General features: G+C 45.3%; 1 protein-coding gene and 1 long non-coding RNA gene across 4 annotated transcripts in view; both read left to right on the top strand.

The window, feature by feature from the left end:
- Positions 1-2,787: 2,787 nt before the first annotated feature.
- Positions 2,788-8,204, top strand: LOC128905063 (uncharacterized). Of its 2 annotated transcripts, XR_008464744.1 has the most exons (3): positions 2,813-4,698; positions 4,817-5,031; positions 7,882-8,204. It is a non-coding gene; the product is annotated as an uncharacterized LOC128905063 (long non-coding RNA). The 2 variants fall into 2 exon arrangements; XR_008464743.1 differs by having other exon boundaries at positions 2,788-4,698; positions 4,817-8,204.
- Positions 8,205-10,626: 2,422 nt separating this feature from the next.
- DUSP22 (dual specificity phosphatase 22) overlaps positions 10,627-26,237 on the top strand; it is a 45,482-nt gene continuing 29,871 nt past the window's right edge. Inside the window, exons 1-3 of one of the 2 annotated variants that reach the window (XM_054190485.1) lie at positions 10,627-10,782; positions 17,318-17,351; positions 25,474-25,556. In XM_054190485.1, coding sequence (XP_054046460.1) covers positions 10,642-10,782; positions 17,318-17,351; positions 25,474-25,556 — 258 coding nt within the window. In that variant the 5' untranslated portion in view covers positions 10,627-10,641. Of the gene's footprint in view, positions 10,783-10,927; positions 11,268-17,317; positions 17,352-25,473; positions 25,557-26,237 lie in introns of those variants that run through there. The other variant, XM_054190486.1, reaches the window with a different exon arrangement.

Below are 26,237 nucleotides of genomic sequence, written 5' to 3'. Positions count from 1 at the left end.
GGAGGCTTCAGCAAGGACAGGACAAAAGAGCCAGTGGAACAGCTGCCATCTCTTTGTTTGCTGTGTGAACTTTGTTTCCCTTGAGCTTCTTGGGACTGGCAGCTCTGCCACTCAGCTGTGAGTCGTAGCAACACACGTAGCACAAATATGTCTTGTGAAAGTCACAGCAGCAGCTACCTATCCCAGGGGATGTGTATCCCAATACCTACAACTTCCACTAGCCCTCCTCCTTCCTACCTCTTTTCTGCTGAAGACTCTTCTTTCAGAAAAGACAATATACAAAGCGACGCATGGAAATGTTAATTTGCTCATCTCTTTACGTTGGTTCTCTGTTTCCTGTATTGAAGAGGCCAACATATTTGATTAATGTAGATGCTAGCCTTTTGCAAATACATCTGTCATAATCCTGCTGGCCCCAAGATGTGGAATGTAGGTGAATCTGGTGAAGGTGTTTAGATTCATGCATCAGGTTCATGAAGTTCTTCAGGTCTGGCAAATCCGTGGTTACTTTTAACTCTGGCTTTTCAGGCATGATTTCTGGGCACTGAATCTCTGGAACCGCTTCCAGGAAAAGGGATCTTGTGGTCCAACTGCCCCAGCTCATTTTTGAAAGCAGTTTTGTTCTAGTACCTTTTGTCTTTGTTATTTCATTCCTACTGTGATATTTTATGTTCATCCCTGCAGACAACCTGGTGCCATTAAGCCACAGCCATCCTATTGTTCTGTGTTGCTTCCAATTTGCATGGAAAATTATTCATGTTAATAACTCTCCATTGTTCATGTCTTATCTTCCTAAGTCACGTCAGAGAGCTACACAATACAAGCCCTGCTGTCAAAAGGCTTGAAGTGATTTGCTTTTAGTGAATTCAAATGAATTCAAGGCTTTTAGGGACGTAGGTAAAATCAGGTAGAATTCTTAAGATTTTCTTAATTTCCCCTCAGGTCATGTGGTCCACCTTTGCCTCTGCTAGCAGTCTTTGACCCAAATACTTCTGCCTCTGCTACTGCTGAGCCTTGCCGTGTTTCAGAGGGAGACCGCTTGTCGCTCTGCATGGCGATGGAAGGTGTTTGGCTCACAGTGCAAAGGCAGAGGATGTTCTCAGCTGAGGTTGAGTTAAGATACTGATTACAGATATCACTCGAATTCAGCAAACACCATTTGGCCTACCCTTGCATTCTCTGCAAAGGGGTTTGCCTGTTCCTACAAACTGAGAGGGTAATTGCTAGTCATGTGAAGATACCGAGGCTTTTAGGTTCCTTGCCATTTTTCACCATTTGTATACATAAGACAATGCTCTGGAAAAACAACGAAAAAAAGGTTTTTAGCAGTTAGGTTCATTAACATGTTTTCCTAATCCTCAAAAACTGTTGACATGCTCATAGTACCAGAAAAAAGTTAATGTTTGATGGGTATAAGCCAGACTACAGAAGTAACACCAATATGAGATGCAATGTCTTGTACATAATTGCAGAAAACTGTAACATGTTTTTAGAGTGTAAGGGAGTGCTTAAAAAAACACCAAAGCATCTTTTCAGTTGCTGTTTAAAACCACTCTTGTTTCTCAGTTTTTAAGCACTATCACTCAGCACTGGTTTTGCTTCCTAATGTTGATTTGCTTTCAGATGAGCTTTTGTTTCACAAACTTTGTGAAACACACCTGCCTAAACACTTTGGCAATATGGAGCAAATCTGAAAATGGCTCAGTATCTATTATTTCATAACTGAAACCTAGTCAGGTTTCTTTTGTATTTTAGTATGATATTGTAAGCCACACAGGAAACCTACCTTCATTTCTATAGTGACTTATTCTAGAATATTTGGTCAGATATTATCAACTATATAATGTATTAAAATTACTCAGTGTTGTCACCACTCTGAAATACAAGCCCATCTACATGCATTATAGCTCTATTCATATATTAAAAGAGTATAAAATGAGTTTCATTTTCTGCCAGACGACAAATAAAGTAACCATCAAAGCAGGTGAAATAATCATCAAATGAAAAAAGACACTGTGAAATTTCCTGAAATGTCTTATTTCTTTATTTAGAAAAGGATTAGGTCAAGTGAATCTTTTATGACAAATGGTGTTCCTGTTCCTACTGAAATCAATGACAAAGCTTCATTGACTTCACTGGCAGCATAAGCTGTTCCTCTTAGTAAAAATACAAACCCTGACGGTGCCTTCGTGGACTTCAGCGTAAATTTGCATTAACCCTACCCAAGTGTAACTAGAATTTGTCTGTTGCATTCCCTCCCGATGGATTTGATTCTGAACAAAGTACAGTTGTTCATAATGAAGAGGCAAAAGTATTTTTGCTTACAGAACCAGGCTGAAAAACATGAGTTAATGAAACAAAACTTAGTAAGGCTACTGATAAGCAGAACTTTCAGCCTGTGTCATCAGCATTGCCAGAAGGAATTCAGTGGAAATATACTGTTTTTTCACAAGTAGTGCTCTGGCAGACTACACGATTTTCTCAGGTTAAGGGGAAGCTTAGATATAAGGAAGACTAAAAATCTTCTGGTTTCAGAGACAAATACATCTCCTTGCTCCCCACCCTTCTCCCCATTCCAATTTCCCCCAGCGTTTGTATGATGGTATTTTTCAGAAATCTTTTCACAGGACTCCCCAAACCCCAGAAGGCTCATAAAAAGCCTTAGTTTGAAGGAAGGTCCTTTTGTGGATTAGTAACTGGTTAGAGGATGAAAAGCAAAGGTGGGAGCTACTGATCATTTTTCACAATTAAAGGAAGTTGCAAGAGGAAGGCAGGGGAAGGAGAGCGTGCCAGGTCCTGCATTGTCCAACACACTCACAAATGGGCTGGAAGAGATGGTGGATAGCCAAAGTGGCTGATGATACAAAGTTGTTTTCCAACAGTCAAAAACAAAAGCTGCCTAAGAAAGTAGCACAGGGATCTCACATTAGTACTTGACTGGGTTGTAAAATGGCAGAGGAAATACAATGCTGATAAATACGAAACAATGCATATGGGAAACATACAGCCCTGATAAATGCAAACAGTTCTGAATGCACAGTTGCCACTCAAGAATGGGATCTTGGAGTCACTGTAAATGTTAACACAAAAACAGCAGCTTAACTTTCAGACCAGGCACTGGGTGTGCCCTTGGCTCACAGACCTGACCTGCTCGTTGCCAAAAACTGGAAGATATAAAAGGGGAAGGAACCCTCTGTACTCACCGTTTCTCATAGGTGTTCACTACTTGCCATTGAGAGAAGATGTGGAGCTATATGGATCTTTGCTGTGACCTAGAACAGCTGCTCTTATATCCTCATGTAAGATAAACCTTTCAAGAGAGTAGATGTAACCTGGAGTCACAAAGGAAAGTGAAACTATAGAGCAGTATACAACCTGAGAGCCAATGTCTCAAGTCTTGCATGTAATCAAGTTCCAGACAAAGGACCAAAGGATCAGAACAAACAAAAAAGCCTCAGAAGAGACCACAAGGAGACCCTGAATTAACCCTTGACAGGTTAGAAGCTTGCTGGGTGTTGCTGGTGCTTTAGCACAGGGGATGACCAAGGCTCCAAAATACCACAATAAAACATCACAGAAACACTTGAAGAGCTTAGAGACAGATGTGAGCAACGTGTCCTGCAACTGCAAGGTGTCCAGTAGGTGCAGAAAGAGACAGATATCAGCTTAGTTAACAGTGTATACAAGGAAGACAGTATCAGCAGTTCCAGTAGTTCTTCCCTTGGAAAAAGACACTGGTTGGAAAAGGATCAATGAGCTGTCAACCCAAAAGCAAACAGGAGCCATCCCAGACTAGTAATTCTTATCTTCTGTGACATAACTTTACTGATGACTGTGCCTGCTGTGCTGGAGAAGGCATACAGGATATCATGACTGAAAATGACTTTAGTGACCCTGAATTTACACCCTGTGCAGTGGAGTACAGGTTTGTGTACTTAACTGGGCCACAACAGTGGAATAATTTGTCGGCAGTTGATACTTTGCTCAGCAGACACAGTGCACAGCAGGAGGTGATGTTAGAAGAATGTGGATTTGCAGAAGTATGGGGAGACAGATATAGAGGCAAACAGTAGAATTTGAAGTCCTGGCATTGTTACTGCTTCCTGAGCTTGACGTGATTCACATCCCCAAAGATACTAACGAGTTGCTGAGAACAGTTGCAGTCATACTGACCCAGGGTCTCAGGTGACCATATACTTAGAGAGAAAACAGCTTTTTATTATAACTTGCAGAAGGCAGGCAGGCAAGGGGCACTCATTCTGCTGCCTGACCTGAGAACACCTTAGCGGTTTACAGCTATACACCCAGAGAGGCATGTTTCTTGGCTGTAAGCGTGCTCTGTGTGCTGCTTCCCCCTCACCTCCCATTCTCAGCTGCCCCACAGACGGCTCACAGACGTCCCACTGAAGTGTCCTGGACAGGCAGAATCCCAGATGCACTGCAGACACACTGCCAGACTTTCTAGGTAACCAGGTAGCTTGGAGGCAACTTTGGAGGGACTCTGTTGCCACGGTCAGATAGATAACTGCAACAGGTCAAAATAACCAAAGCAAGCGACAACTCTGCAAGAATAATCAAATAACTAACTCTGGATGATAACATTATTCTATCAAGAACAAGCCACCAGTACAAGCAACAGTGCAAAGGCCACAATAGTAATTGAACGTTCTTGGAGAATGTCGTGAATATATTAGAAATGTAAGTATTTGGATTGTGTTTTTCATAAGCAGTATTTAAGGGCAACTATCTTTGATTTTGGCTGAGAAAACAAAATAGAGAACTGTAGCTTTAACTGTTTTCAATTTTCCAAACGCAGGAAATCTCTAAGACATATCCCATTGAGCAGAAGCTATACGGAAAATGTCATCAAAATAAAGATCTCTGCCCAGTGTTTTGGCTGGAGGCAGGCCGCGATTACTGAATACCACAGTCTACGCTGAGTCTCATGTGATGGTGGAGGGCTGGGGAACTACTTCCTGGCACTGACCACAGCTGCTTCTGTGGCTGGTTCAAAGATATCTGCTGACTTTGGTGAGTCACAACCCTAATGGCTCTCAACTGATGGCTGAACACCTCAATGATGTTCACCAAGTTCCAATGGGAACTTCAACATTGACTTCTTTCTACTTTGAAGAGTTTTCATGGACTCTATAAGAGAAGTCCAATAGATATTATGGTCTACTGGCTTCCTGCAGAGAGGTGTTGTGAAGGCTGTGTTCCCCTAGGATTACATGTATATGAACTAGAAGCAGAGGTTAGCTTATTATAACACTATTTTTCCATTTGAGGACACTTTGACATGCGCCCAGAGAAACAAATTCATACCTAGCTTATCAAGGGAACGCATTTGGATATTTTCACTCACACTCAGCAATGGGCTATTCTTAGTAACTAGTAACATACATGTGCCTTGCAGCACGCTTTTTGATAGCCTTGTTTCTATCCTTTAGGGATCTAATATTTTACCATATTTCCAAAGAATCCTGGATTAAAAGAAAATGTCTTACTCCTTTTATAACATGTCAGTTTCTCACAGTGAAAAATAAATGGAGCTGCTGCTAGGACCAATTTCTTTCTTATATACGCATTGGAGGTAAAAGTGTCAGGTTGACCTGGTAAATATGTGCAAGTCAAAGCAGTATAAATTATGGGTTAGAACTGGCCGCTATAAATGTTAAAGAAATTATGTATTTTTTTAATCACTTAGTGAAATCAGAATTTTCAAGGCCTATCATTTTTCTATCTGTATTTTCTAAATGTTTAAACGCAGCACCCAACAGCAATCCCAGTATCTGCACTTCATTTGCAATCCACCATAAATTTTAAGGTGGGTTTATTTTTTTTTAAAAGCCTGAAGTACATACAAACAAAAGTAGGTGCTGGCAGGTTTAGAGACACAGAAGTGCAGTAATTTGGTACACGGTTGTCATGGCAGCTAACCTACATCTAAATTATCCTATACGCTTTTCTCAGCCATTCTCTAGCATTGTTCCTCCTGTCTGAATTGTCAGTTCCTTTTTTCGGGGACCTGCCTTCCGCAAAGCCCTCCTTTGTGCTACTTGGGCCTCATCTGCTGGCTCAGCCCTTTCATTCTGGCGTACTCCGTATTCTGTTGATATTATCCATTAATGGAAGGGGAAGCGAGAGGAGTACGAGGCAGGAGGAGACGATGGTCTTCCAGCTACTCTGCCTGTTGAGAGCAGCTTCTTGAAAGCTGATTTTTGCTGAAGTAAACCGCAGTGGTAACTCCCTTCAGTTTCAGGACTTAAAGCTTGCTGCAACGTCACGGATTTTGATGAAGTTACTGCAGATTCACAGTGACATAGTAAAAGCCAAATTTGGCCTTAAGACAGTGAATTTATCAAATGATGAATTAATTCTGCTCTGTGGATACATGGCAGTAAATCAGGGTGCTATCTCTTCTATCCAGAAAACAGGCTTTGAAATTCTTTAGCAGTGTTTATTACCAAGTAGAAACATTAAAAGAAAGGGTGGTAAGTGTCCAAGCTCTTTCCTTTCCATTGACCTCCCTCTCAGCACTGTTAGAAAACAAGCCCAGTGCTATTTACAAGTTTTAACGTTTTGTTATTTATTTCTGGTGAAACAGTTCCTTTCTGTCAAATCACTCTATTTCAGCGGAAAACCACTCCACTGGCTATTTCTGACCAATCACCCTTTTTATCTCCCTTCTTGCCACCTCTGAGAACTAAGTTGTGATGCCGCTTCAGGGGAACCCAGCCCAGGTCTTATCAGTTCCTGACAGATCATGGATAGCCGACATGCCTTCTGCCTATGGCTGAACGTGAACTCGGGGCTTACAGAAAGTGAGATCAGAAGATAAGAAATAGAGAGTATTTACTTATTTATTTTTACCATAGTAAGCTCAATGTACTGTCAAAGCAGAAGTTTTGTCTAATTTTTTTAAGAAGGTTCAGTTTCGATATCAGTTTGCTTCAGGCAATTGCCTAGAAGACGATCGCTGCTGCTGAAGACTTGGCATTGCCAGATACATTTGCATGCAAAGTCAAGAAGTGGGGATTACTCCATTTATCATCCTCGTATCATAAAGAAGTAGAAAAATCCCTGGATTTGTAGGATTACAGGCTGTGCTAAAGTGATCTCTCTTTTCAGGGATACTGAAAGCTACGAGATTCAGCAAGAGATTTTTGCTCTTATTTTCTGAGTTAATTTATTCAGCCCAATCATCTCAGGATAGCTTGTTCTTTAAAATGGACTTTCACAATATTAAAAACACTGCAGATACCAAGCACAAGGAATAAAATTTTGAGAAGTGACAATGAATAAACACTTTACGATGATTTAGGCTTGCTGAAGACCTGACCCCATAAATGCATTATGTTGTAGTTTATTAAAAAACAGATGAAGAACTAAAACAATCAGGTTTTGGAATAGGTGGCAGGAGAGACAGGTCTGGCAACAGTATCAGGATTCCCTCTCTACACTTCTGGGGAGGAAAAGGAGATACTATACATCACGGTAAATGTTCAAGAAGTGGACTTCCTCCTGCTGCTTTTTAATCTTGGTATGTTACTCTCTCCCACTCTAATTTTTTCTCTTTCGCTGTAAAAAGCTGCATGCAAGCAGTAAAATTCTAATAAGGGAAAACACTGCAGGCTGAAGGAGGCATCCCGAAGGGAGTCACGAAACTTGAAAATAAAACAGAGAATCACACTTCCCATTCAGAAGAATGGGAATGCGTGACACTTCCTATTCAAAAAAATGTCTGATGACTAAGTTATGTACATACTTGTATTCCATCTGTATTGTCTAAAATAACATAACAATTTCATGTGAATTGCTCATGCACTGTACTTTTCAGGGCTCTTTGCAAAGATCAGAAATATTATTTGCATTTTACAGATGGAGAAACCAAGTTATGGGGAACTGAGCTGACCAGCCCAGACTTGCAGCATATTGATAGCAAGGCCTTACAGTTACCATGGACTTCTTAGCGCAACACAGATCCCTGCAGTAATCAGCGATATTATTTATTGTTTATCCTTTTGTCTCACAAAAAGAAACTACTTGCCAGAGTTGCTGACAAGGAATTCTTTCATTTTGGGGGCAGAACGTGTTTAGCAGTTATTATGGCAAGCTATGATTCATACCTTTTGGACCTCAGTCGTATTTTGTACGGCATGAGAATAAAGTACATTACATTCTGGAGAGCTTTGCCAATGAAATATTAAAGCCAATATCTGTAATAAAGCTCACTGCTATGCTTTTCAGCAGTATTGAGGGGGAAGGCAGGGGAGAACTGCAGTACATTAAGTCTGATGGCTGTCCTTCCTGGCCTTACAGAGAGACCGCCCTGATGTTTTTGTCGCCACTGATGACACGATACACACCCCAAACTCTGTCGAGCCTCAGGGAGGAGGAGGTTCAGGAATGGTTCAAAAGCAAAAGCAGTGTCTCCCTCGTGTTCCCCTGTGAGCTGAGGCACGGCCAGCCGTACTGCTAAGTCCAAGAGGCTGGTGGGGGGTGTCGTGTGCTGAAGCCAAGGTCCTTATCCCAAACGATCCAGGTTGAAGCATGTGTTGGCTTCCTACTACCCCGCTGGCACGGTTCCATGGGGGAGACTCAGGTATGCAGAAGGCAGCAGCGACTGGCTTGCACGGAGCCTCCCCTAACATGGGTTGAGGTGTAGCAAAGCAGTGCTCCCAGGGCCACCCAATTCAGATGGAGCAGAGGTGGCCTAGCCTCAGCAGTCCATCCTCTTACAACCCCAGGGTAAGATGACTCAGGAAACCTCTTGCTAGCACCCTGCCTCCTCGCTGGTCACTCGTTGCACCATTGTCATGGAAGCTGGTGCTAAACCGCCTGCTGGCTGCAGACCGCTCGGGAGCCCGCCTGGCCTCACCCGCCCTGGGGTGCGCTCCTCCAGCAGTGCTGCACTCGGGCCTGCTCCCTTCCCCTGGAATTTAAGCATCTGTGGTGATGACATGGCTCTTTCAAGGCAAGAGCCTTCCAGCTTTTTAGGCAGTTAAACAGATGGCTTAACTTCTGTTGTCTTTCAAGCATGTCATTGACTTCTGGGGGAACAGCAGTGTTTTTTGAAGAGGTGGCAATCCAATGACAAGGCACTGCAGAGGCAGGCAGTCCTGCTCCCCGTCTCTGTGTGCGCTGGTCTGACCCCCCAGGGAGCGGGCTGTTCGGTGTTGGGCCAGACAAGTGTCGGGGTTGCTGAAGGAAAGGGTCACAGTTGTATTGTTGAGGGTAGTGTGGAAAACATGCAACTGCCTCTTTGGCAACAGCCGGCATTTGATTGCAACTGGAGGTTGGGAAATTGTTCCTATCGAGTTTGCTTGTACTGGCAACCACTGCCTCCACGTAACAGCCCCCATCACTCATCTGTCCATCATTTCAGAGTTCATCCATCAGTTATGTGATACCTGGCTGTGCTACCTGTTGGCTTTACCCTGGTCTCCAATCTTTCACCTTTCCACTGCCTACCTTGGGCTGCAGATGCCCCTGACCTGCCCAGTCCTACCAAAGTCTGCTCAAAAAATGACATCTTGGTATGACAGAGCTTCGAGTCACAGGTGACACATGAATACCTGTGTAGTTCTGTTTTGTTGAATTTTGGGGTTTTTTTTTTTAGTATAGTATTTGTTTATATAACAACAACAGCTGAGAATAAAGATGCAGTTGTCTACAGTAGGATATTTTAAGTATTTCCATAAAATACTATACACGTTTCTCACTGATTCATGTATAAATGCATAGGGAACCTGAAGGTGGCTACAGAGCAGCATCTTGTCTTTGTTTTGCATTTGAGCCACTAAAGATTTCACTTTTTTGGGGGGTGTCATTGGGCTGGTTAATGGGAGAGATCTTATGTAGTAATGTCCTGTCCTCACATATTTAAACTGTGTGTGTCCCTTAAGTCCTTCCCTGCACTGCCTATTATATTAACTCTTTGGAGTACATTTCCTTCAATAACCATCAAATCCCCAATCACCGCATTTCCTAAAACACATCCTTGAGGCTAGCAGGATATGGCTGTATCATGTCACGTTTAACTGCACATTAGGGAGCAAAAGCATGCCTTTGGAAGGACCGAGCGTGGCTTTGACGCCATGCCTGCCAAGACTCTGCTGTGAGCATCTTTCCCTGTCTGAAGAGGGGGAGTTGGACCAGATGGCCTCCGGAAGCCCCTTATCACCTCAGCCAGCCTGATTCTGCAAGGTTGGCCTCAAACCGTTTGCTTTCTCCTCTCCGTTCAACTCCGTGAAGGACATGAATGTCCTTCGGGTACCTGCTAGCCCACTGTGGGCACAGATGGCTGAGCGAGGCCCACCTCCCCGTTCAGCCCAGGCCTCATGCCTGCGGCCAAGCGCCTCTCCTCGGCCCAGCACCTGGTCACCGGCACGACGGAGGGGAACAGGCTGGTAGCCGGGAGGCTGCGGCGGCAGCCCTGGCGCCCGAGGCCCGGTGCCCCCCGCCAAGCGAGCCACTGCGCCCGCCGCGGCCCGGCTCGGGCCGGAACCAAAGCGGCGTCGGCGCCGCACAGGCCGGCAGGCAGCACCTGTGCCCGCAGCCCTGCCCTGCCCGCGCACCGGGGAGGGTCCTGCCGGGCAGCCACAGCACGGCTCTGCGGGGCGGCGCCCGCGGGAGACGATGCCGATCCCGGTCCCCGTCCCGGTCCCGGTCCCAGTCCCGATCCCGATCGCGATCCCGTTCCTGCCGGCGGCGGCGCTTACTCATCCCCTCAGGAACGCGGCGAGGCCGGGCCGCGCCGGGTGCCGCCGGCCGCTACAGGTGGGGCAGGTCGGCGGCGCGGGGGCCGCCGGGAGCTGTAGTTCCGTGGGGCGGGCGGCGGGCGGGGCGAGGCGGCCGGGCGGACTACAAGCCCCAGGGGCGTCCCGCGGGCCGGCGCGGTCGGGGCTTTAATCGCACGTGGGGGGCGGTGGCGGCAGCGGGAGGCAGTTCCTGGTGGTGCGGCTCCGCGGCTCGCCGCTCCCGGGGGCGGCGGAGCGGAAACCCGCCTCCAGCCCGGAGAGAGCCCCGGCCAGGGCGGGGGGAGATGCGCCTCGCCCTTCCCGACAACGCCAAGCCGCGGCCGTCCTTAACTAGCAATTAGCTCGTCCCCAAGTCACTCACCACCCCCCCCTCCCCGCACCGGCAAGCACTGTCCCATGCACGCTGACCCGCCACCGGCAGCAGCTCGCTAGCGGGCAGCCCACGGCTCCTCCCGCGGTGCTGGCGTGCGGGTCGCTTAAGCCATGGGGAATGGGATGAACAAGGTAAACGCTGCTCGTCGTTGTTCCTGTGCGTGAGTGCATGTGGGCGGGCGAGGCGCAGCGGCGGCGGCCGGGGGTGGCGGTCGGTCCGTCCCTCGCTCCCCTTCTCTCTCCCTTCCTCCCTCCCCGCGGGCGGCCGCGGCACCCCCGCCTTTGTCTCGCCCCCGGGGCGGCGGGGGCCCGGTTGAAGAACAAAGGCCAGGGCAGGAGGGGCTTTTTCCCTTCAGCGTCGGGGTCCCCCCCCCCCCCGGGGCGAGGGGAGGGACGGAGACCGTGGCGGCGCCGCTCCCTCGGGGCGCGCCTCCTTCCCCGCCGCAGCGCGGGCAGGGAGGAGGAGGAGGCGGGCGGGGGGGTGTGGGGGGGCTGGTTTCGGTGATGCTCGCCCGGGCTTCCCCTCCCCGGGCGAAGCACAGCCCGCGGGGCTGGGGGCGGCCCCGCGCCCCCAACGGCTCTCAACCGTCGCCAACGGTCGCTGGGGTCAGCCGCAGCGCCGGGCCCTGGCGGGCCGGAGCCGGCCCCCTCCGCGCCGGTGTCCCCCTGTATGGCGGCAGGGCCTGGGGCGTTGTGCTGCCAGCCCGGCCAAGCCAGCAGGATCGAAGGGTTTAACTTCTCCGTCGCTTGCCTCCTCCTCGTCCCCTTCCTCAGCCGGGATCCCTGGGGGTCTGCCAGCCCCGGGGGCGCAGAGCGGCCGTCGGGTAGGGGCTGCCCCCGGTGCCGGTGGGACAGGAAAGCGCTTGGCCCCGGTGGAGGTGGCAGCGAGGAAGGAAGATGGATCTGTTGTGCAGAGGGTGTTGGCTTTTTGGCAGTGGGGGCTTATTGTAAGCGCCGATTCCCCGGGCATGTCATGGTGGTTATCAAGGGACAACTGTGATTTTTCTCAATATCCCCACCTCTGTTTTAAACCCAGGTTTGAAAGTGCGGTGGTAACTAGCCTTTTATATATAGCTTACTATGAGGAACAGAAGTTGAGTCATCTCTTCTATCTAACATCCTGCTTTGAGTACTTTGGGAGTAGCTTTGCTGTGAGCGTGGCTTTCTACAAAGCGGAGAAGAAGAGCTAGAGATAGTTGTCCAAGTCTGGCATCCTTGCCCTTGGAAGTCAGATTGGTGAACATCCAGAGTGCTACCTGGGAGGTGAAGCCTTTTCATCCTATGGTTAGAGGCCCTGAAATAGCAACTTCAGGCAGGGGAAAGATCTGGCCGGTTAGCCCAACTGAGTTAGTGGGTAGGAAGTAGAGCCTCCCTTGGTCCTTCTTTCCATTTTTTTGATTTCAAAGTTTGGGGATAATGTGATACATACCTGCTCCTTGGAGGCACCTTTTAGGAGTAGCCACTTAGGAAGAAACACAGCTGGAGAGATTTATTTTATACTTCTGGTATGTTTGTAGTATTTTTCTGGGAATGTTTGAAATTATCAAAACACTTAGAGTGACAGGATATGGGACGCTAAAGTTGAGGCGGGGGGCAGGGAAGGAAAAGGACAATTTTCAGCCCTTTGAAGCTTAGTGTTCTGTTTGCATTACATCTTGCTATAGTACTGTGTGGGCAGGAATTAGCAGTCTGCGACTCCGGGCAATTTGGTCATTTGAATTCTGTTAAGTGTTGCCCTGATGTGTACCAACCAGTGCTTTTGGGACAAGCATAGCACTACTGTGCTTTTTCTTCTTCCCTTCTTACGGCTGTGAAATGTTCAGCCATGTTCAGGAGGAACTGGCTCCTTTAAGGAGGCTACAACCATGTTGGGTACTGGCCATCAGGATTTATTTTTGTAGGGGTCCTGCATGTAGGTCTGGTACTTGCCACCTTCAGAATGTGCCCCTGGATCATCTGTTCCTTTTGATCTTGTGAGTCAGCGAACGCCAGAGGGGCAAGGGGTGGCATGGAGTCACCAATGCTCACGTTAGGGGATATTTGCTTGACTCGGGGTAGTCTATCAATACAAATTGCCTTAGTTTCCAACTGAAGTGTGGTGGTTTTTTTTGTGGTAGAGCTATATACGGACAGTAGGACAAAACAAGCAGCTTATCCAATGGTGGATTATTTCATTTAGGGAATCTCTTTGTACTGATGCCAGGGGAAGAGGATTAGTGGTGACCTGTAATGGGTATGGTAAGAAAAAGCTCCAGAGATTGCTACAGCTGCTGTTGCTGCTCTTGGATGCTGAGCCTTTCTCAGTGGTATGGTCCCCTCCTATTTTTCTGTCACATGATATTGATGTATTTCGTAGCAAATAGCAATTGCACCTGACGTGATGTAGCCATTAGTGCTGATCAAGGGCAGGAGGCCTGGCATTCTTTTTAGGTGGGGTTTGTCTTTTGTTGTTAGTTTTCTCTGTAAAATTAGCTGTGCTTAGTTCTTATTCCTTAAGTCCACCCAAGCCTCCTGACTTTTCCCAAATTAAACTGAAAGCATTGGTTCATAAATATCCTTCTTACTCTGCTCAGAGAAGGGAAATTGGCTAGTGAGTGTGCATTGACTTAGCTACTATTAATTTTCAGTGCTTTAGTTTTTTTTTTTTAATGTCTTTTTAAGTACAGAATGAGTAATGGGGTCTGACTTAGGAAATTGTCTGTGTGGCCTGAGTTGTCTTTACGCTTAATGTCTAACTTTGACTTGTATTCAAAGTTCAAGTTGAAGTCTGTGGTTGAAAATTACAAAGATGTTTTCCAGGAGCTGCAGTCTAGGGGCTGAGATGGTGACAAGAGATTGTAGTACTTAGATTTGATTATCTATGAACAGGATATGCTTAGTGAAGAGTTTTTCCTGGGTTTTAGTTTTTGTTTGTCCTGTTACAGTTAACTGCCCGTTATTCATGCAGACTCTTCTGAAGGGGCGAGTTGAGTGTTATCTCTACAAAAAGGGCAGATAAGCCGTGGTCGTTGTAGGAGTTGATTCATAAGAAATGTAAATCAGTGTGGATAGTTACAGCTGATGCAATCAGTTCTACGGAAGCCAGTGAAGCTGCACCAGTTGACATCAGAGGCAAGTCCCTCTCCCTGACTCATGACGCTGTCCTGTACTGCTGGCCAAGATGGGCTCATCTGCTCCTACAGCATCTGGCTGCCTCCGCCGAAAGTGCCGTGAACTTGGCCAGAGCACCCATCAGTGCTAGTGCATATAGAAACGGTGTCAGGCAAGGAGTTAGATGCTTTATTATAAGCATGTGTCTATATAGGAAGAGGCAGCAAAGTAGCCCTTTAAGCTGTTTTCCAGAGAGGTGTATTTTCAGGGAGGACCAACGAGAAGACTTGGCTGTCCATTGCAGGACTCTGTGTGAGGTGGAGAACATGAGCTGTTCTCATGCAAGATAGGAACGAAGACAGGCGTTGCTGTCCTTATTGCTTGGTTGTGCACTCTTCTACATCTGTTATTTAGTCTGTGGTCATTTTCTCAATGTTTCGGATGATATAAGGAGGCTACTGTTTTTATTCATAAAGCAGTGGTTGAAAAGTTCACAAAAACAACCACCTTATTTTTCTTCTCTTCTGACTCCCACCCCTTCTCTCTCACACGCCCCTAGCAGCCATCGGCCTTCATTTTGCCCGTCCCGGAGTTGCAGTTACTGAAGGCAGTGTGAGATGACACAGCTGAAAGTTCCCAGCCGTAGTCTAGTGCCGAAGTATTAGTCAGCACAGCATGAAGATTCACTTCTTTCCAGGTAGCTTTCACCCATAGTAATGTTTCTTGCTTCTAGAATGACTAGGACAACAGGGGTAACATCTGTCCTTGGTTGCACGGTGTCCTAATTTCCTATCTAGCATACAACGTTGCTTCATGATGCATAAATGCAAACTTCTGGATTTTTCCTTCTTTGCCGACAACAATCTAACAAGCCTCATTTTTGCAAGCCCCAGTGTTTCTTGGTATCTTTAATTTATAATGTCTAATCTTAATGACCGTGACTGGAATTTAAGCTTTTATCCTCTCTTGAGAACATGTATTTGATGCAGAAATAATGTCCTGGAGTCTAAAACGCTGTAGCCTACGATAGTGATGGTGTGATTTGAGGTTTGTGCTGCAGATAGGAAAACCCAGACAGCCATTTAAAAATATCAGAAAGGCTTTTTTAGTTTTTTAAGCTTAAATTGAGGGAGCTGGCTGGGGTGATCTGGTTGGTGAAATTAGTTCATAACTTGACTCTATTTTGCTTTAGAGCATGTTTTTTGTTTGCAGAATTTAGCCCTTAGCAATGGCCCTCGGGTGCTCTGCTCTCTGGAGCAGCTATGGGCTTGTTATTCCTAGCCTGGGATGGTGGCTTTTGGGCTGCACTTCTAGCAAAGTCATCAAGTGTGCTTAAAATAATGAATCAGTCCATGAAACCATGAGTCTTGTGCATGCGGAAAGGGACAGCAGAATGTTGTAAGGGTTTTTTTCCTTACTTGATACCCTAGCATTGGAAACTGCCCTGCTGATTTTTGCTGTCTTTGTAGGGATGTCGAATTTGTACAAATGAAGAGGGAAGGAAAGGGGAGAAAGCTTATCTGTGCAAAGCTTACAGGTGCCTGTTTGTACGAGACTAAAGGACCATCTTGTTTAGCTGGTGTTGTCAAGCAGCCCTTAATTTGTAAGCAGCTCAGGGTACAGCAAGGGTCCCAGCAAAGCCGTCTTTCAGTATCGGTGGCAGAATTGAGCCCCGTGGTTGGAGCCGATATGACACGGCAGGGAGAGAGGGATCCCCCAGCAAAGCTGAGAGGGAGGAATGTTTGCACAAACCAAAGCTGCGTGGAGAGTGAGAAGTGCTGCAGCCTTTCTGTTTTCTGTAAGGCTAGATCAATAACAGCGAACATGACGTTTTTATTGGATGAAAGCCCTGGAGTTAAGGCAGATCAGAAGCTATTTTGCAGGCCCTTCTGCCGGCCTTCTAACCTTTGCGTGGTAAGCTGGGTCGCCTTTCAACAGGAAGGCTGCAGTGAAGCAGAGGCTGGGGTGATAATCCCCGATGAAAAGTCCTTCATGACTTTCGGAACTTCGCGGCTGCCAGGCTGAGTGAAATGGGTGGAGTTTTCCCTTTAAATAGCTGCGCCCGAGAGACTGTTGCTGCTGTTGTGGTGACACTTGGGTGTTGCTAAGGCTTTAGGAAGTCAGCGCTGACATATCTGTATTGGTGGTATGCTCTGCATGCACCAAAGAAAAATGGATCGTATGGTCTCACTGCCACAGTTCTGGCCTCTTCAAAGGATGTGGGCGTGGGTCAGAGACTTCAGGTGGCAGAGAATGAAATTCTTGGCCGGAAAGTGTGTGTTCAGTTTGCCGGGGGTTTTTTCATGTCCTTATTGCTGTTCCCAAGTTGGGAGGGTTATGAGCGGGTGGGAGGGGTAGCACTGCAGTGTCACCCGCCTCTGTGTGTGTGTGCGCACGTGTCCTCAGACTGCACAGGCCGGTCCTCAGGCTGACCTTGAAACTCCCCCATTAAAGAAAGTCCTGTAACTGAGACCTGTGCAGGCTTCTGGGAGTGCTGGGGTGAGTGGGTGGATCTGGGAGAGAAACATGCAACTCGAGGACTTGCCTCAGTTCTCTTTCTATGTGAATACATCACTGGTTGTTTGCAGTGATTTCCTCTATCGAAGAAACCCACAGTGCTGCAGCCCTGACTTGCATGGCTTTGCACTTCAAAAAGACTTGAAGGATGTCATTTTTCAGTGCTTTGTCCAGCTTGCTTAGCAACTTTAGGCAAATTGCCTGTATGAAGTTTCATCAGTAGTTAAATGAGGGTAACTCTTATCCTGCTGCGGGGAGGCAGGGGGAGGGGCATGTTGCAAGGCCCACTTCATACGTGTGAACCACTTTTGCTATCCTTGGAGAGCATCCATGATGTGAGAGTCTGCACGATTAACAACCCTGGGCTGTCAATGAATGCTCTCAAAGCATGGCACACCTAGAATTATGTAGTTTGAGAAAGTTGCAAAGAGGCACAAAATATTGTCAGCGCTTTTTAGATTGCATTTGACAATAGTCTGCTAAAGTAGTATGTTCCATCCTGTATGCAAATTGAACTTTGTCAAATTGTCTTACCACAAGATATCTATATTTGATACTATATTTCTTTCTCACAGATTCTGCCTGGCTTGTTCATTGGCAACTTTAAAGGTAAGTTTAGTTTTATCATTACCTCTAGGATTACTTAGCAGGGGTCTTAAGGTGGTGTTTTGCAGGACAATGGAATTCTCTTTAACCCCATCTAGCTTCATTTCTGGATCACCTGGTAGCACTTAAAGAAGAATTTGTTTGCTCTCATCCATGTGCTGTGCTGCAAGTACTCTAAGAAAAATGAAAGCCATCTCCTCGGAGCATGCTGCGGCTGGAATTCCTAAACATTGGCCTGCCTTAAATGATTCCTGTGCTTGGCAGGCAAGCCTGTGAGCCAGGCAGATTCTTTGTAAGGCTTATTTCAAGTCCTCCTTATAAGTAAAGGCTTAGTATGCCTCCCTCTCATTGCTTTCATTATTTCGGTTATTTATAACAACTGCTAAAGAGTTCTGTTATCACTGCTTGCGAGACTGATAGGTCTGCAGATAGCTGTCTGACCACTGGTACTCGCGCTGTCCGTGTTGCGGATGTAAGATTGTCTGCATTTATTTTCCTTTTTGCATGAGGCTTATTTTTTGTGTACAGAAAGACAGAACCATATTTAGAAAACAGAGGAAACTTTCTGTAGACAGCCAAATAAATGACCTGTTCTCAAAGCACTCTGTTAGCAGCAGCTGACTGTCCCTACTCAGAATTAAACCTGTTGTGCCTGTACAGTCATTTTGATACATGTAGACCCTGTATTTCCTATGCTTGGGTACAACAGCAAAACTGGACTCATAGGGGCTATTGCAATATCCTTTCCTTCCTGGTCTAATATCACAGCTGGTCTATTAAGATTGGACAACGTCTGCATTGGATTTAGCTGGTGCTGTACCTCCTCTCTGCCTCATGCCCACCCTTCCTTCCCACCCCTCCCCCCACCCCAAAAACTGCAAGTTCAGTGGGTTTTGCCCAATTTACCTGCCTGTAGACCTGCAGACCTATGGTGCTGGTCCAGTGCCTGCTGCCCTGTGGGAAGTGGAGCTGATCACTTGAGAGGCAGCCTGGAGGTACGTGTGAAGTTAAAAGCTGCCTTTTGCCACACTGGGGATTCAAACACAAGAGGGAGTTAATCATGCCATTGTAAGGAAAATGAGAGAATGGAAGTGAGTTTATACTGATGGAAGTAGGTAATGAAAGGAGCAAAAAAGGAAAATAAGGGGAAGAGGATAGTTTTGAAAACACTTTGGACGGACCGCTGCACAGGCCAGTGACAAAACTAACTTGGTCACAGCCATGTTGCTTCCTCTTTTTTTTTTTTTTTTAATCTTTTTTCTTTCCTGTCAAGTAATTTAGGAGAGGGGTGGGATGGAAGGATGTGTGATAGTGGAGTCCTTTAGGTTTCAAGCTGTCTGGCAGGGTGGGCAGGATGGGCCCAGGGAACCTGGCTCTCAATCTGTCCCTCTCGCTCCAGCCATGTTGCTGGTGAGCCCTTGACGGTCCACCCAGGGGAGCGAAACTCAGCCAGAGCATCTGTTTCGTGGTGCCGTTCTGTTTTCAGCTGATGAACAGTTTGACCAGCTGAGGGGAGTTGGCGAAGGTTGTGGAGTGAGTCAGCGTCTCTGCCGATGCCAGCGCCTGCGACCCTCTCGCTCCCTCGTGCTGCTCTGGCCACTCAGCTGTGCGCCTTGCAAATGGTCCTTAAATGGCGTGTCAGGTCACTCCTATGCGCAGAGTCGAGGTGTGCACGCCAAGGTGGTGTGAAAGGGCAGAGTTTCTGGGAGTCTAGTTGAAAAAAAGGAGAGGCTGAAATGCTTCAGCTACCTCCACAAGAGAGAGTAAGGATCGGTTGGCTTTAACCTCAGTATTTGTGTTACAGAGTCTGTTTTTTTTAAATTGATTAAAAACACAAATTAAATGTTTGTTTATTTATTGCTACGACCTTTGCTCACATTGCATTTAATCATTATGTTCTACCACCATGAGTGTCTGTTGTTAAAATCTCAAATTAGCTACCATACCTGGAGAAGAAGAGAGAAGATTGGTGTTACAGTACTACAGTAATACAAAAGCAAACTTTTACAATTTTATCTCTTTCTGCGTTCCCTGTCCCTCAACACCCCCCCCCCCTTTCACTGCTTAAGAGCAATTGCAACAAGCTGTCTGTGCAGTGAAGTCATCCCATTAAAGAACAGGCTGTTGGTTAATCACCAGTATTTTTCTGGAGGAGTTCGATTGCCGTGTTCCTGGGGCATGTTCTGACTTGTGGCACTTTTTCAAAAAGTGACTAATGAATTTTGAGACTGCCATAAAGGGGATCATCGACTGAGAAATACTCAGCAACATATACAGTTGGGATTGGTTAGAGTGTCCTGATTTGGGCAGCTGAAATGTCTACATACTTTTAAAGGCACGGGTTTACAAAATTATTTCCTGTAATGCATTTTTGAGCAGTCTCCTATTTCCTCAGCTTGAGACTGATAGCTCAAATTGAATCTTGTCAGTAAGAGGAGTAACACTGAATCCCTGGTGTTATGCGTCTCACCTGGATACAGGGCTGAGACATTGGGGCACCCTCCGTGTCTCTGTGCAGAGGGTGGAGTGGAAGGAGCTTCTCCAGAAGGCGAGCCAGGAGAATCTCTGCATCGCTCTGATCTGCCCTCTGGAGGTTAGCATCCCCTCCTTTCTCCAGTGGCTCTTCAGAGAGCCTGGGCAAGCAGCGTTTCCGTAGCTAGGTTGAAATACCTTTCTATGTACACTGCTCTCTCCCTGCTGCATGGGAGACTCCTGAGGACACTGGCAGACTGGGCAGAGGCACAGTTATTGCAGCTGGGTGCCTTCCTGGTGAGTGAAAGCAGGACGTTAAAGATGTTAAACGCTATAATCCTGGAGGGCCGTTGTCTGGAGAAGGCGTTCAGCAGTTGTTCTGACTGGGAAATTATTCAATATTTCTACTTTATGTATGGGTTTCTTACTGTCTTTTTATGCCTAATCAACTTAAAACCAATCCGTGACAGAGGAAGTGCAAGCTCCTCCGCATTTGGGAGATAAACTGAGGCCCAAGAAAAACTTGTGAAATAAAGGAGTGGCAAAAATGGGAGTTGAACTTGCTGCTTCTGGTTTGTCCGCTGCTGCTGCGCAAACCTTTAGGTACATAGAATGAGAGGAGCTTTTGCAACCACATTAAAGTCTTTAAGGTAGAAAGTTATGTGTAGTCCTGATTATGGAAAGCACTGAAGTACATGCTGAAATCCCCCTCAGTCTACAGGACTTGAGTATGTCTCTGGAAAACTTTCCTGAAAAAGCAGAGATCTTGGCATGTGCTTAAATGCTTGTTATCTTACAAATCTATAAGCACGATTCTGCTTATCAATAGCACATTAAAATTGTGATAGGTTCCTGAGAGAGTGTATGTGAGATTGCACAGCTAGAGGGCAGAAAAATTCAAGAAGAACCACAGATGTCCATACGAAATACCGAGACTGAGTTTGGTCTGAAAGCCCAGAAGGAAACAGAGCTCTCGGGCTTCTTCCATGAAAATTAAGGAGGAGCTATTTCTTTGTAAATGAGAGTGTGGGAGGCTAAGAGAGAAAAATGAGGGAAGAGAAAGAGGAGGTAAACTCTTCTTCCCGCCTCTAGTTTGGGGAGAATTTTGGTTTGTTCCAGTTGTACCTTACAGATGAAATTCAATCCTCTCAAGAGACAAAGAAATTTTTGTGGGATTGCATGCCCATGTGTCTTCTGCATTGGAAACCTGGTGTCCCTTGAAAGGCGCCTGTGCTCACAATGAAAATAGCTGCTTTGTTCCTTAAGAGACTGATACGACAGGGCTTTTTAGCCTGTTTTTCTTTACAAATAGAAAAAATACCATTTCTTCTGATAGGAGGTTCTACATGGCTGCTTGTTTGGTTTCAAACCGAAAGGTGTAGCAGTAGCAAGTACCAGAGACTCAAGAGTGTTTCTGCCTTGAATATTAAAGAGCTTGTGTCTTTCCTTGCTTGTCATCATACTTGTAAGATTCAAGTTTTTCCAATGGAATATTTGGGGGCTTTTTGATTTGAAGGGGAAAGCCACAGTATGAGGTTTAATTCCCCCCAAAGAGTCCAGTGTTGCTGTGGATGAAGCTGGAGAGTCTTGGGAAAGTTTCTGCCATTCTTCCTGTTACTAAGTGTATAAAAAGGCACTGCCCACCAAGTGGTTCTGCTGTGTTTCTAGATCAAATTAATTCCTGTTACCAGCTGCTTAATTTTCTTTGGGAAAAGTTCTGTTTTCTAAGGCTTCATTTCATGTTCTGAAAATAGGAGAGATACCATTCGCTTTTTCAGCTTCATCTTTTGAAGGAAGATATTTTATAGGTACTCTCATTAAACCAAGTACTGGACCCTTTTCCCCACCTTTCTCACTCTCCAAAAAGGTCCTTCTGAGAGCCTGGGACAAACTATGTGTTGGAGCATAGGGTGAAGTGGGGACAGGAGATGCGGAGATTTTGTTTGCGTGCGTAGTTTTCTGTGTGTGTCCCCCCCTGTAAGTGCAGATCTGGAACAAAGCTCTCCTGGTGGGAAACTGTTCTCAGTAATAGCTCTCAGTGCTCTGAACTACTGGAGAGGAGGTTCTCCTTTAGGTGTCTATCTCTAGTTCTCTACAAAGCAGAAAATGAAGTATAGACAAAAAGTTTGCTTTATTTAAAGAAAAAACCCACAAAACAACAAACATCTGGTGATGATGAAACTGTAATCTCTCTACATCTGCAGATTGAGACTTAATACTGTTGTATGTACTGGGCTGACTTGCCTTCTCTAAGCACTTACCTTATTTTTGTATACATAACCTAAAATTTTATACTGAAGACTTAGTACTTATTAGTTTACTGTGTTGTAGGAGCATGTCTGTTTTTTCAGATTAACAACAAAGTCAGAAATGGGGTCTTTGGAGGAGGAGGAAGGGAGGATGTCTTTAGTTTGGGTTAGTTGGCTAATGGGAGGAAAGGTGACAAAATGAAAATAAACTAATGTCACTTATTTTGTGGAGACATTTAATCTTCTAATTTCACAAGTGAATTGCAGTTAAATGTTGATCAGGCCCATATCACTGTAATGCTTCCCCCCCACCCCCCACCCACCCCATTCCTGGGAGGATTTTTTTTTTTATTTTGTTGTTAGCAGTAGAGGTGGAAAAGACTCTACAGCTGTTTCTTCCCATCTAACTCTAGAAAGAGAGAAATCTTTATTCCTCACATTGCATCTCTGTGGAGGTACTAAAGTAAGGAGAATGGTCGTATGTACAGTTGAGACTTCATCACCCTAGTATTGGAGTCCTTCAGTCATTGATGTCTCTTAATTGGAGTTGTTGGAGCAGTATTGTCCCCCGTTTGCATACAGGGGGGTTGGGAGCACAATATGGTAGGTGATTTGCTCCCCAGCCACAAAGTAAGGCTTCCCAGAGCTGCAGGGAAACAAATTCTGAAACCCTCTTGGTCCGAATTTGGTGACTTTGCCATTGCTTTTGCAGTTAAGTGTTCACAGCTCTCTGCACATGAGTAGAAGTTAAGTTAGGAGTCATAGAATTAAACTGAGGGAAAAGAAGCTAAATATGGGTGTTGGAGGGAGAGAGGAAGGCTTCCCCAGTGTGAATTGTGTCCTTTTGTGTGAGGAGAGAGTTTTCTGAAGGCTTTTCTCAAAAGTCCGTATCAGTGTATGAACCAGAATATTAGGTAACCTACTGTGAAGAATCATACCACATTTGAGGGACCCTTCAGGGGTGCACAAGACGGACTCTGATAGGTTTCTTTCATCTTTACATTTGGAAATGGGGTGTTTCATGCTGTGATTTTAAAATGTGAGCCTGCATGTGGTTGTACAGCACTGTGGTACAGTAAAGAAGTTGGAGTTGCTGTGGTAATTGTGATGCTTTTGGTGGTCTTTTACATAACCCCTTAATTTTATTTTGTAATTTATGGTGTGAGACTGTAAGTGTCAGAACACCTCATTTGTACTGCTGTTTAAAGAGCTTTGTCGCTAGTATCTGTAGACACTTACGGCTGGTGGCAGGGGGACCAGCGGAATTTCCCCTTTGTAAACTGTTTGAAGTTTAGATCCAGATAATACAGTCATAGGCTGGGACGCTTTTTCTCCTCTGTTTTTGTGATTTGAATGGTTGTTTCCTAAATATATTGAGGACCCGCTGGTTACCCTGGGATGTAGGTCTGAGATAACCATTTCCACCTTGTTTCTAGGAATACCTGAAATCTCACTGTCATACTGTATAGTTTTGATTTGTTGAAATTCCTTTAGCCTAGGTCCTTCGTTAACTGAAGAACTAAAATCTTTCAGTCCTTTTGAGTTGTACTGTATCCATTACAGTAGGCCTTTTGGACTGGTTCAAAGCACTCAACTTTTAATTTTGATTATATCTCATTTTAAAGCTGTTTGCCTTGTGTGGCAAGCTGCTCTTACCATGCGGGTCATACTGATAATTAGAGATTGGGGTCTGGTTGTGCTAGGTAAGTAGTAGCACTGTGAGTTCCAGCCAGCAGGGTCTGAAATCTGCCCTTAGCCTTTGAAGAACAGAAAGCAGTGAATTTTAGGGATGTAGGCTGGCTTCAGGGCTTCCAAACCCTTACCTGCTGAGGAGTTCTCTGGGGAATCAAGGCTGTCTGTAAACTTAAAAAATCTGAAGGTCAGGTGGATTAGAAGACCTCTGCTGGCAAAAATTAGTGTTTCCTGTCTGAAATGCTCACTCCAAGATTTTTAGGAAATTTTATTTGTTCTGTGAAGCTAAACCTTAATTCTGTTTCAGATGGAATTTCTACTAATTCTCTCCTGAAGGATTAGGCATCCGTGTTGATCATGCAGGCTTGACCAGTAGCAAGTGAAATCAATGCAGTTTTGACTCTTCTCTCCATTTTATTAAACTTAGAGAAGCTTTCATAATTGGATTAAGTTTAAATTTTATTGCCTGTTATTGTGCTCACATGGATCTTGTCTATGGGGCAGTATAATTAAGTGCCCAATTCCTCTTTGTGATGTAGAAAAGGCATTGAAACTTTATAGTAGGGTGGAATAAGACGAAACAAGAGATGCTAATTGAACTCTTGCACGTACATAAAGAACGTACAGGTGATGGTATTGTTATTTTTGTACCTAGAGAGAGCCGGTTTGAAACCTTTGTGGTCAGTGCTCTTTTTTTGTGTGCAACCAGGCTAATGTGAACAGATTGTATGGGCAGATTTGGAAGGCAGGTGTTCACATCACAAAACCACTGCTGTGGTGCCACAGTGTGTTGTGCCATTCTCAAGCAAAAAGGTCAAAAGTAAATGGACACAAGCTAACTTTTACCTGTGTTAGTGGTTCTTTGAGGTCATTTTCTGGCATGCTAATGGTTTAGTATGGGGAAAGTTGCTCACTGATGACAGATAATCTATCTTACCTTCTTTCTCATAGAAACAAACCTATGCTTTCGCAATATCTAGCATCAAATTTTCAGTCGCCCCAGTTTGCTTTCCAGTTTTGAATGTTTGAAACCCCTTGGTTACAGGTCTAGGAACCACCTTTTCACAACTGTGCTTCCTTGCTGCAGCATTTTGCCTTTTCATGTGTTCAATATCTTTACCATCTCAGTCTCTCTTTGGACTTAAAATTATGGTATGTATTGGCTAAATGCATAATTTTCCCTACTAGTCCACAGGAAGTAAGAATGTGGTTATCATTTTGGCTTACCCATTAATACCTGAATTCAAGTGATAGGGTTCACTTCACTTCTCAGACTTGGATATCACAAGGTCTGTCTCCCAAGTGAAAATACATCTTCTGAAGGGGGATTTGTGGGTAAAGAGGAGGGAAGCTATTTCTTGTACAGCTCTGACTGCTTGTTCAGATGGCCATCACCTGCACACAGGCATACACAGACTTATATTTCAGATGCAAAATACATGAAACTTCTGACTTAAGAACACATTCCTGAGCCACTTAAGCTTGTTCTTTATATAGCATATAATTTGTTTTGGAGTTAGAAGTGCGTCTTCCCGTTACCCACTCTGATGATGGTGTTCTAGAACAGCTGCATTTGGGGTTTTGCTTTACTTTATTAAGCTTCAAAAAGAAATGTACCAGGCATAAGTGATTTTCAACGTGCACAATGGAAAGGGGAGTGGGCTATTTCAAGAGATTAAAGAAATTTTCTTCCTTTTTTCTCTTTATTGCAGATGCCCGAGATGTAGAGCAATTGAGTAAAAATAACATTACGCACATTCTTTCAATCCATGACAGTGCCCGCCCTATGCTCGAGGTAAGAGGTGTGGGGGACTCCATGGTAAATCCTTACTTTGCAATTGACTGTTATAGACATCTTGGGGTTAATTACTTGTTCTGTACAATTGGCATTTGAGACTGATTTTCTTGTGGAAATGTTTGACAGCTGTAGTTTTGGGATCTAGTCACAGATTTTGTTGTTGCTGCTGTTATAACAACAAGCAATCTTAACTGACAAAGGAAGAGACAATTACAGTGTCAATCGATATAACGCAATAATGGGATTGTTATTAATTTAATAGTGAAGGTAAGTTTCCTTCTGTATGGAGTTCAAGCATCGCATAAATAACATTCCTTCTCCCCCTTCCGCATGACCAACTCTCCTTTGTACTTGGGCCGCTTTCTTGAATCTTTATAGCAGATGGTTGTGTAAGAGTTTTGCAGTCCTTTTCTGTGTGAAATATCCTTATTTAGGCTTGGGGTGTGGGAGGAACCAGTGCTCCCTCATATAATTCATGTAACATAGTAGAGCATCTGTAGGTCTCCCAACGCTTTAACATAAAGTATTATTCCCTATTTTACTGAAGGAAAGCTGAAACGACTGGATTTGTTGTGTCATCTTGAGCGGCGAAAGAGCTGGGACCAGGCTGCAGGTCTTCTATGTTGGACTGATGTGCTTTCTTCTTTACACCAGCTTACCTTTGAAGGAGGGGAGTTT

Source organism: Rissa tridactyla, chromosome 2 (genome assembly GCF_028500815.1).
Source record: "Rissa tridactyla isolate bRisTri1 chromosome 2, bRisTri1.patW.cur.20221130, whole genome shotgun sequence".
Taxonomy (NCBI): domain Eukaryota; kingdom Metazoa; phylum Chordata; class Aves; order Charadriiformes; family Laridae; genus Rissa; species Rissa tridactyla.
Note: the sequence above shows the minus strand (reverse complement) of the source record. Positions and strands in the feature narration are given on the sequence as shown.